The sequence below is a fragment of the Pteropus alecto genome, unplaced genomic scaffold (genome assembly GCF_000325575.1).
Source record: "Pteropus alecto unplaced genomic scaffold, ASM32557v1 scaffold3, whole genome shotgun sequence".
In the NCBI taxonomy this organism is placed as follows: Eukaryota; Metazoa; Chordata; class Mammalia; order Chiroptera; family Pteropodidae; genus Pteropus; species Pteropus alecto.
This window is the reverse complement of record NW_006442484.1, coordinates 67599272-67611314: the sequence shown is the minus strand read 5'-3', so window position 1 is coordinate 67611314 and position 12043 is coordinate 67599272. Positions and strand designations below refer to the sequence as shown.

At 35.6% G+C, this 12043-nt stretch overlaps 1 protein-coding gene across 1 annotated transcript in view; it reads left to right on the top strand.

The window, feature by feature from the left end:
• Window positions 1-12043, top strand: part of INO80D (INO80 complex subunit D) — a 52303-nt gene that overhangs the window by 26542 nt on the left and 13718 nt on the right. Inside the window, exons 6-8 of the mRNA XM_025039344.1 lie at window positions 2607-2735; window positions 4059-4173; window positions 11822-12039. Coding sequence (XP_024895112.1) covers window positions 2607-2735; window positions 4059-4173; window positions 11822-12039 — 462 coding nt within the window. The remainder of the gene's footprint in view (window positions 1-2606; window positions 2736-4058; window positions 4174-11821; window positions 12040-12043) is intronic.

The following is a 12043-nucleotide window of genomic DNA, read 5'->3' as shown; positions in this document are numbered from 1 at the left end:
TTCTCTATTTGTTGAAAAAAATCTACTCAGTTTGACATAGTTTTTAAAATAATATCTAAAATTTATATAATGCTTTCAAGTGTATAATTTCAACAGAAACCTTAAGTTCTGTCCAGCATGAAGCAATATATATGTAGAGAATTGTATATGTTGAGTCTAGTATATTATTATGACCTTGTCAAATATATAAGGGACTATAATGAGTTTGGGACAATTTAGTATTTGTGTGGAAAACTATATTTATCTATGGTTTTTAACTGGTAGAATCAACCCCTCCCTTTTGAGAACATCTCCTAAATTAACCTTTAGTGATTTTTTAAAAAGTTGTATGATAACGAAGTATCACAAAACAAATACCAAGATGAACTCTATTATAGTTCTCAAATTTATTTGATGTCATTTAGTTATGTCACCCATGATTAGTAAAAAAAATTACTGCCCAGTATATCACTGATAATCATATAACCATGTGCCACAATCACTCCCTGGCATTGGTAGCTTACTATTTTGCATTATATTTTACGTTCACAATAAAAGCTGTCAGTTGGATAATGCCCTCTGTCTATTTGATATTTTTACTAATAAAGACTAGTTAGTTCCACAAAAGACATTTTAGAAGTTGCTGTTAAACATTTTAGAAATTTGAACTTCAATGACTACCTTTTAATAGCTATTTTTTAAAATATAGTTTGGATATAAACTGAATAACGTTAAAGAATTCTTTCTTACCTCTTTGTCATATTTTTTTGGAGAATATATGGAATAAGCCATTGAAATAGCTTTAAAGTACGTAAACCCAAATCTAAGTATCTTGTAGTGGACAGTCCTACAGAAACTAGTGTTGTTTGTGTGGAAATTTCATCATTATTGGGGGATCTCATAGGGCATACCAAAGGGAAGATTACAGTTGACGTTTTCATATTAAAAAAAAACCATCAAAATGTTATGGTAAAAGTCTCCCTTTGTTCTGTTGGGATTATTTGGATAAATAAAATGTATCTAATAGATCAGGCATTTTTATTTTAATTATCCATTAAGGGGATATGGAATTTCTGACTTTGGGCTTATTTTTAAAGATAGATTGGTGAGTTGGAACATATTGGTGATTTAAAAAAAAAACGAAACCAATGGTGTCCCTTGAAGTCTAGGGTAAAGAAAATGAGGGGACACATTGTGCACTAGGTTTAGTAGGTGGCTGAGCGAATTATTCAGTGAATTTATTCACCCAATATAGAGGGCTTATTTAAATCTAGACTAAGAGAATCTGGGCTTAGCTGCCAAAATAGTACATTTCATTTATTTGAAAGTTTATATCATTTTTACAGAGCTAAAGTTAATGACCCACTTCCCCACTCTTGTGATCCTGACAAACCTTGCAGAACTCTTAATTAAAGCAACTTCTGTGGCAGCACAGCACCTGGTTTTCTATTTGCATTTACTGTTTATGTGAGAGTTATAAAGGAAAAATTCATTTATTTAGATTTTGTGTAAAATCATATGTAATTTAGATTCTCTATGACTTTCTCTATCTAATGTCACTCCATTAAAATCCCTAGAAAGATACTAGACATACATAATTTAAAAGATATTTTATTTTTGATGCCTAACTTGTGACTCAGTGAATTAAGTAGATTCTTTGTCTGTACTCTGACATGTGTAAAGGCTTAATAGTCGTGATATTTTATAGTCACATAGGTAGGATAGTTTTTTGTATTATTAAGAATTCAAGTATTTTTAATTTTTTTTTTATGTTTGTATAACACTGTGGAAGGATACACAAACTAATAAAATGAATACTTGTTATAGAGGGAGTGGGAACTGACAAATCAGGACAAGGATAGCTTTCTTTGATTTTTTTTTGGAACCACATGACTATATTGCCTATTCAGAAAAATTTAAAATAAGATTAAAAAATTTAAATATTAAATATACAAAGTGGAGGTAGCATTTAATGAAAGATGGAGTTGCACATATAATAGAAAGTCAAAAAAAAAATTGCTCAGAGTAAGTGCATTTTGGAAGATGAGAGCATCAGCCATTTCTGTATCATCTTCCTCATGTTTTAGATCAAGTTTTTTATAGAATGACTTTAGCAGCTTTACATGATCGAAATTCAGTGGTGATGATAATGCAATAACTGTTAACCATTGGCTGTTTACTATGTACCATACTGTATACTGTATATGGTAAGTGTTTTAGATGTATTATCTTATCTCTTATCTCCCCTTTACAGGTGAGTATGTTAAGGCTTAAGCAAGGCTAAGTAACTTGCCCAAGGTCACACAGCTAGTGAGAGAAAGCTAATTTTCAGAACTGGGTCTGACTGATTTAGTCTCCTGTTCTTCATCACTACTATCTCTTTGTGAAGTAAAAGGAACAAGAATATCACTTAAAAAAAAGAGGCATAGTTGAAACTAATTATAATGTTAATTATTTGTTTTGCAGACGGGAAATATAGGAACTGGTCATTGTAACCCATATTTACATTTTGTTTAATGAATACAAAGAGGTAAAATGTTGGTATTACATTGTGGCAACACAGTGGTGAAAAAATGCCCTGGATTCTTAAAGCGTTTAAAAAAAATTTTTTTTTCCTCCTTTTTTAGCATAAGCCGGACCAAGTTGAGGGAGGTGGAAGCAGCAGCATGTAGTGGAACAGTGAAGGGTGAACAGTGCACTAACAAAGCCCTTCCATTCACCAGACATTGTTTCCAGCGTATCCTCTTGACTTTTAAAATCATAACTATTTAGTGTTTAAAATAATTTTTATATGACTTCTAATTTTCATACTGTCCTCTGAATAATTTTTTCTACTTATATTGTTGTCGTTCTTTATTCAAGAATCGTATCAAAATAAGCAAAATTGACAGCCAGGAGCAGGTTCTTCCAGTATGTCACTTAATTAAATTTTGTTAACAGAATTCCCATCTTCTGAGGGTTCTAGGTAGTGTGTAAGCAGCAGCTATAACAATCAGTGATGGAAAAATCAAATCATATTATTCAAAAACTGTTTTTAGCCTTCCAAGAAAGTTATACAGTTTGACAGTATGCCTTTTGTTGTGGGTTTAATTTGCTGTTTGTATTGAGTACAGAGCCCATTTAAGATGAATGAAAGGTCAGTATTACTGACTAGGTAAGAAGGTCTCTTAAGACAGAATATACTTGAGGAAAGCCTATATTAAAGGGCGGTAGGCCAGTTATGAACTCTTACTACTCTCACTTTTATTAAACATTTATAATTGAGTAGCATTTTAAAAATTTATATAGTAACAATTACTCTTCTTTACTAATCTGCTTGACTTTTGCCCTCCTTTCTGTTCTTGGAGTTGTATTTTTACAACTATTTCAGCAGCAATAAAGGCTTTATAAAGGGTCAACTATAAAAGCATAAAGGCAAAACAGAGAGATATTTTCTTAATAGATAAAAAGTAAATTTGGGGGAAATGTAGTTACTGGCTAAAAGTATGGATGCTTAAAAATGTAGATGATGTAAAGTTGATGTTCCAATTTTAATAGTGTAGTTTCGGTTTAAAAGTCATTTTTCGTAAGTTGTAAGTTTGAGTTTGGTGTTGGAAATGAGACGTGCAACATCCAAATTTGGGTAGATGAGTTTTTTAGAATTAGATCTTTAAATTTTTATTCTTTTTGATGAGTATCATATGCAGAAGTTTTCCTTAAAGTTGAGTTTTGTGGAGTTTTTTTTTTTTTTAACCATTATAGTGGAACTTTTAGGACTTAGTGTGTTAAGAAGAAATTGACTGCTTCTCCAAATAATGGAAAATCAGAATGACCATAAAAGAGACCCATGTTTAGGACCCTCTTAGTAAAACAGACCCTGTATCTGAGTATTTTCTGATAAATAACGATGATAAAACTATTATCATTTTTTCATATCAGATGCCAGGTTGGTTCTTTAGCTTTTATAGATAGTAGCATTTTATACTTTACTAACACAAGTAAGGGAAGAAGAAAACTTTTAATAAAAATTAAACAATTAAATAGAGTTTCAGTATATTTTATTCTTAACTTAAAAAAAAAAAAAAAAAGATATCCTAAATTCAGCAGCTCTTCTCAAGCTGCACGGCCAAGTTTGCAGATGGACAGCAGTGCTCTGTGCCTGTGTTTGACATCACACACCAGACACCTCTGTGTGAAGAACATGCCAAAAAAATGGTAAGTTCAAATTTTATTTCTGCAACATAGGCTTTCAAACTTTTGATAGTTATCCGTAGGAGGAAGTATTTTGTGACTCAGTACAAACTGTGTATGTATAAATCACTGAAAAAAGTTTTATGAAATAGTACTTTTAGTATCTAAAACTTTCTAGACTGTTCTGTTCTATTTTTAAAAAATTGCTGATCATAACCCACTGAATTAATTTCATACCTTCATTTAAAAAAATAACACTGTTTTAATAGTTACTTAAATATGGTTATTCTGTTTATTATCTATTCCCTTTCTATATCTCTGTTCTCCTTAGAATGTGTTTTCTTATACATAGCAGATTTCCCAAGTTCACTTTTGCCCCATTTCACTCTAGGGTTTTTTGTTTTTGTTTTTGTTTTTTTACAATTCTGTGAATGTCTTAGATAGTTGATAAAATGTTGGCCAAAAGCCAAACCTTTCTGTAATTCTACTGAACTTAATTATCGATTTTCTTAGTACTAATATCATGAGCCCAAATTAATTCAGAATAATTTGGAGGAGAGACAAGTAAGTCTGAATTAGTAAACTATTTTAATTATATAGTTATTTAAAATGAATACATTTTTATTGTTTCACCCATCAGACACTTATTGAGTTCTTCTGCTGTTTGCAAGATATATGTACTAAAAAATTGAGTAAGACAGTTTGTTCCCACAGTAAGCATTTTATAGTTCTCAGGGGTGTATCAGTGTCACTGAATGGCCATTGGGTCAGGATCTAATAGTTTAAGGTTTTGATCCTGGCATTGCCACCAGCTAAATGTTTAACAAGGACTAATAATCCATTTTTTCTGGACCTCATTTCCTTGTATTTAGTTCACTGGCTTCTTTTAATTTCCCATATGGGCCATATCTTTTGAAAATTTGTATACTAAACTACATATACAGATGTTGAATAATTATTTTCCCATTTTAGTTTAAAAACATTTAAAATTTAGACATTTTTGTTAGCGTATTCAGACTTTATCGTGATTGAAGAATGATTTTTATGTTTTTGAACCACTTTTGTGGACCTTCATTGATGATTTCACAGACGTTTGGTAATATGGGCACTGCATCTTTCAAATCACTGAGGTAAATGATCTCGGTTGTATATTTTGATTTTAAAGTTACACTGTTCAGCATACTTCTAAGACAACTAGGAAAATATTATTAAATAGGGAGGCAATACTTTTGCCTTGAAAGAAATTGAAAGCAGTTTATTTTTTTCAGCTGATTAAATATTCCTGCTTAGGCAGATTCAGCTAGGGAAACAGGTTGAATTAGCAAAATATAATTAGTCATAAAATAATATTAATCAGGGTTTTAAGTGGTATTTACAATTCAAAGTTTTGAAAATGTTTTTTTTTCCTGAACATAATTATAGAATCTGACACTAGTTTAAGCTATTTTTGTTTTAAGTTAAAAATTACAAAAGTATATGGCAAACACTTGTACCCCATCAGTCCCTCACTGTGAGAGATTTATACTGGGTGATAAAAACTCTGTAAATCTCTTGGCTCTACTTGCAAACTATATCTTAAATCCAAATATATTTTACCAACTTCACTGCTACCATCTTAGACTTAGCTACCATCATCAAAAAAAAAAAGGTTTCCTTTCTTCTTGCCAACACCCAGGTGTGTTTTTCACATTCTAGCCAGAGTAGGTTTTGAGTATGTCTCACTTTCTTTGAATTTACGTGCAGTAAAGTTCACTCTTTTTGGTGTACAGTTCTGAGTTTTGACAGTGAATACAGTCATATAACCACCACCATAATTAAGATATAGAACAGTTGCATCACCCACCAAAATTCTCTTGTTCTATCCCTTTATAATCAACCGTTTCCTCTGTCACCACTGATCTGTTTCTGTTCAGATAATTTATATTTTCTGGAGCGTCTTATAAATGGCATCATATAATATGTAGCCTTTATAGCAGGCCTTTTAGAATATGCATCTGATCATTTTAGTCCCCTGATCAAAATCCATCACATTGAAAATTAAATCTAAAATTCTTAAACATGGCCTATGAGCCACTTCCTGATCTGGCCCTTGCAACTTCTCTAGCTTCATCTTAAACCCTCTCGTCACTTCTGGTGTTCCAAGCAACATTAGTGAACATTTTAATATTTCCACCTCAGGAGCTTTGCATTTAGTTTTCTCCTTTCCTAGAATGTTCTCCCAGATTTCTATATGCATCACATCTTCATTTCTTCAGATTTCTGATCCAATGTCACTTCATCAAATAAATCTGCCTCCCTTCTATCCTGTTACTTTTTATCTTCATTCTACCCTGTTTTTCTTCCTCATATTTTTACCTGCCAAATATTAAATTATTTATTAATTTCTTTGTTTATTGCTTGTATCCCTCTACTAGAATGTGAACTTCACAAAGGCAGGAACTATTTCTGTTCATTGCTGTATCCCCAGTGCTTAGAACAAGGATGCTCAATAAGTAATTGGTTATTGAATACATTAACTGTTAGGCACATAGCTGGGAGGGGTTGAGATTCAGAACTAGGCTTGGACACTGGCTAGGGCTGCAGAAAGTCCAGGCTGGCAGGCAGAACATGGTATTCAATAAATATGATGCTCCATACAACAGATGGCAAGTTAGTCCCGTGCATTGTCCTGACGTATAAGTAGACAGTGAGAAAGTTGAGCGTGAATAGTGTTTGTGATAGTGTGAGTAAATGAACAGTCTACATTAGGAAAGCCTCTAGGATATTGGGCTCTAGCTCTCTGGAAGAGCTAAATGAGGGACTGCCAAGAGCAAAGCAGGGCCTCAGTCATGGGCAGTTCTGTGTGGTGTATGTGGCACATTACCAAAAATGATGCTGGGCTACGAGGCTTAGGACCAGAACTAGGTGATGCTGGGAGTCTTACAAATCGGACTTGTGTAGGTTGGGTTAGAGCTCTCTAGCTTCCTTTTGCCTCAGATCTGCACTGGACCTAGAGAGAAAGCCTGAAATAGATGCTTTCTCCCCATGTCACTACCCAACTAGTGGGTACTGTAGTTGCTCAGTCACAATTTGTCAAATAATGGACATGGTAGTAGACCTCAAGTGTCGAGCTGAAAGAACTTAGAAGCAGCCTCTTTTTTTGTTGTTTTATAAATATGTGTGTTTTGACTTGAGCCCGTAATTATGTTTGGATTTAAGTATTTGGGATTAAACTTTTAGTAAAAGATTTCCTGAAAATGCTTCAATTTTATTCTTGTTTTGAATTCATTCAATGCTAGCGATAGTTATTAGTCTTCAAATACTGTTTTCTATACTCTTTATGTATTTAATTGAGTTATTACTGAATCATTCAAATCAAAGGTGACATTATTTGTAAAAACCAGCTTCTCTCCTTTGTGATTATTTGTCATTTGGTTTTTGCTCTGCCAAAAAAAAAAAATTGTGGTCAGTTCTTCAATAATGAATGTTTGTTTCACTAATAACAATTTTATACCCTGCTACTCTTTGTGCCTTTCTGCATACACAACAGTTTTCCCTCTACACGTAAAACCAATAATGCATATACCTTAATTCCAACGATGACAGTACAAAGAGCTGCGACCAACTTCGAGCATGGGTGCACAGTGCCAACTATAATGACCATCACCTGGCTGACAGCAGTTATAAGACTCCATTATTGTAAAATGCTCCCCAACTGCAAAGATACTAAAATGTATATCTTGGAATTGATGAAATACAGCATTCACATTTCAGGATGCTACCAAAAAAAGCTAGTTATATTGTCAATTTCTTCTTCCTTTGCCTACTCACTTAACTGCAGCAGTTTTATAAAGCTATGTCCTTATCGTCTTCTCTCTTTACCTTTTCTGCTTGGTCCATGTCAGTTACTAAAAGGACTTTTACTATGTCATTCCTGTGCACCAGGTACAGTTTTCTTCTACCTCCTGGGCATCCTGATATCTCAGACTGTATGTGAGCCAAACTGAATTCCTTTTCTTCTGAATCTATTTATTCTGCTGTGTTCTCTATCCCAACTAATGGTTTCATCATCTAACAATTACACAAACTAGAAACCCTAGAGACATTTTAGAGTTTTTCTTTTTCCCTTTTTTAAATTTTATTTTTTATTTTTCAGTTATAGTTGGCAAACAATACTATATTAGTTTCATGTATAAACATAGTGATTTGACATCTCTATAATCCACAAAGTGATCACCCCAGTAAACCTAGTGCCCCTCTGACACCATATATAGTTATTACAATATTATTGGCTATATTTCTTATGCTATACTTTCTATCTCCATGACTATTTTGTACTACCAATTTGTACTTCTTAATCCCTTCCCCCTTTTTCATCAAACCTCCCAACGCCCCTCCCGATAACCCTCAAAATGTTCTCTGTAACTATGAGCTTGTTTCTATTTGTTTGTTTATTTTGTTCCTTAGATTAAACAGATATGTGCAATCATATGGCATTTGTCTTCCTCGAGGGATCTGATTTACTCCACTCAGCACACAACCCCTTAGGTCCATCATGAAATATGTTTTTTCATCTTCTTGCTTTTAGTCTGTGTTTGTCTTTTGATTTGAAGTCTCTTGTAGGCAGAATATATGAGGGTCTTGTTTTCTTATCTATTCAGCCACCCTATCTTTTGACTAGAGCATTTGATTCTTTTTCATTTGGAATACTTGTTGATAGATATGTAGTTATGGCTATTCTTTATTTAGACTTTTGATACATATTTTTTCTTCTTCTTAAATCCCTCCAGTATTTCCTGTGATACTGGCTTGGTAGCAATGAACTCTTTTAGCTTTTTCTTGTCTGGGAAGCTCTTTAATTGTCCTTCGATTCTAAATGATAACTTTGCTGGGTAAAGTAATCTTGGTTGTAGATCCTGGGTTTTTATCACTTTGAATATTTTGTGCCAAGCTTTTCTGGCCTGTAAAGTTTCTATTGAGAAATCTACTGACAGTCTTACGGGCCTTCTCTTGTAGGTAACTAATTGCTTTTCTCTTGCTGCTTTTAAGATTCTCTCTTTGAATTTAACCTTGGGCATTTTAATTATGATATGTCTTGGTGTGGGCCTCTTTGTATTTATCTTGTTTGGGACTCTCAGAACTTCCTGGGGTTGTATGTCCATTTCCCTCACCAAGTTAGGGAAGTTTTCCATCATTATTTTTTCAAATCGGTTTTCAGTTCCTTGCTCTCTCTCTCTCCTCCTCCTGATACCCCTATGATGAAAATACCGGTATGCTTGACCTTGTCCCAGAGGCTTCTTAAACTATCTTCATTTGGGGGGATTCTTTTTTCTTGTTGCTGATTGAGTGTCCTCTGCTTCCCTATCCTTTATGTTGCTGACTCAATCCTGCGTTTCATCCATTCTGTTGATTCCCTCTAATGTACACTTTATCTAGATATTATATTCTTCATTTCTGACTGGCTCCCTATTATATGTTCCACCTCCATCTTTATGCTTTTTATCTCTTCGTTAAAGTTCTCACTGAGTTCATCTACTCTTCCTCTAAGTTCCTTGAGCATCCTTGTAACCAGTGTTTTGAACTCTGCATCTGGTATATTGCTTGTCTCCATTTTGGTGAATTCTTTTTCTGGAACTTTCATGTTTCTTTGTCTCTCCATTTTGGCTACCTTCCTGTGTCTGTTCCTATGTACTAGGTAGGGCTACTAAGTCCACTGGTCTTAATAGAGTGGCTTTATGTAGTAGGTGTCCTGTAGGGCCCCTTGGCACAGACCTGAGAGGGGTCCAGTTGTAGGCCAAGTTCAGCCACAGTCTGTGCACCTCTGGGGCCACCTGGTAAGAGTCACCAAGCAATCCACTTAGGGCTGCCACCCGTGTTGGTTTTATAGGTGCCTCGAGGGGCCAAGTCAGAAAAGGAGGCCAGCTGCCACTGGTGCAGGGCTTGGGGCTGCTCAGTAAAAGGTACAGGGCATGCTGAGGCCAGATGCTGCTGCTTTGGCTTTTGTGAGCCTTTGAGAGATTTTACAAAAGTTCACATCATGAACCAAGACAGCCCCTTTGGAATAAATCACTGGAAGCAGCTTGGGTTGGCCCACAGGTTGGCAGAGGCTGAGTCTCAGGGAGTTCTTTGGGCGGAGTGACCTGTATTATCCAGGTTGATGGCATCTGCATCTGTAGGCTGGGAGAGCTCAACAAAGGAACAATGGCTTCTGCCTGTACCTCTGTCTGGGTGCAAGCTGCCCCTCCAGCCCTTGCCCTGAAGCCTGATAGCTCAGCACCTCCCTTTATGTCCCTGGTGCCCCTCAAGCAGCTGCCCCAGCGACGGAGTCTGTCAGAGTAATGCCAGGCGTGGGCCCTTTAAGAGGAAGGTCTCCACTTCTTGCAGCCTCCATCCATCTCACTCAGCCGTAACCTTCCATAGCCAGAAGTTGTGGAGACTTCTCTTCCTGGCACTGGAACCCTGGGCTGGGAAGCCCAGTGTGGAGCCGGGACCCCTTGCTCCTTAGGTGGGGGAGATGGCTCTGCAGCTGAGACAGCCCTCCTGATTCTCAATCGCCACACACAATTGTGGGACCGGGCCATTTTACGTCTCTGCTCCTTGTACCATTTTGAGGTGACCTGTTATTTGAAGTGACCTAGTTGTAGGGCTTCTGTTCAGCCATACCTCTGGCATCTCCATGTACTGGTTACTCTAGTTTTGTTACAATTTTGGTGTGGTCACTAGAAGAGGCATGTACAGCCTCTACATTGTACGCCATCTTGAATCTCTCCCTGTAGAGTTTTATATTCTCTTCATCCTCACCACATCCAAGGAGCTGTCAAATCATGAGAATTCTACCTGGCAGACCTTGGCTTTTCTATCCCCACTCACCCTGTCCTTAGCCATTTATCTTATATCTACTGTTGAAGTAGCTCTTTGGTTGGAATTGTTGCCTCCAACACTTAGAGCTATCAATATACATTGCTACCAGGGTAGTTAATCCTTTTAAAACATTTGTCAAGTCTGGCTACTTACTTCTCTTATCAAAAATCATTCCCCTTTTGCCTATAAGTTTAAAATCCTTAACATGGTATTCAAAGTCATACATGGTCTCTCCGGTCCCAAATTTCTTTACAGCTTACTTTTATATTTTATCCTCCATTATGCCCCAAGCACCAGTCAAACCCAGTTATTTGCTATTGTTTTTGTCTGGTTTATGCCATTTTCTTTAGCCTAAAATAAGTCTTCTCTCCGCTCCCAGTGACTTAAAATCCTACTTATCCTTTAATCTCACAAAACTAAAGATAATAGATTATCCTTTTATGTGCCCATACAATGTGTTTACATCACTATTGACCAGTTTTCTCTGCACTGTACTTATGTATATTTCGATTCACGTTTTTCCCATGGGAGAGTAAATTCTTTGAGAGTGCAAATTAAATTTTCTTCATTTTTTTATACTATAGCACCTATTTCAGTGCCTTTAATTGTGGGATGAACTATATGTATGTATTGAATTGATTTAAGTTAAACAGAAAATGAGTTTTTATTTGCTTATTGTTATACATAGTTTTACATATACAGTATGTTTTAGTCATTAAAAAATAATATTAAGAGATACAAGAATATAAGAGATACAGGTATTTTTTTAGGCAGCTGTTATGTTTTTTCCAAATAATCTCAGTTAAAAAATATCCATTTATTCATTCCAAAGGATAATTTCTTGAGAGGAGATAGCTCCCGTAAAGTTCAGCACCAGCAGCAGAGGAAACCCAGGAAAAAAACAAAGCCTCCTGCACTTACCAAAAAACACAAGAAGAAGAGAAGGCGTGGCCCTCGTCGACCCCAAAAACCCATTCCCCCTGCAGTACCCCAAGGGAACCTCAGCATGCCCACCAGCGTCTCACTGCCCGTGGAGGCCTCTCGCATCCGGTCA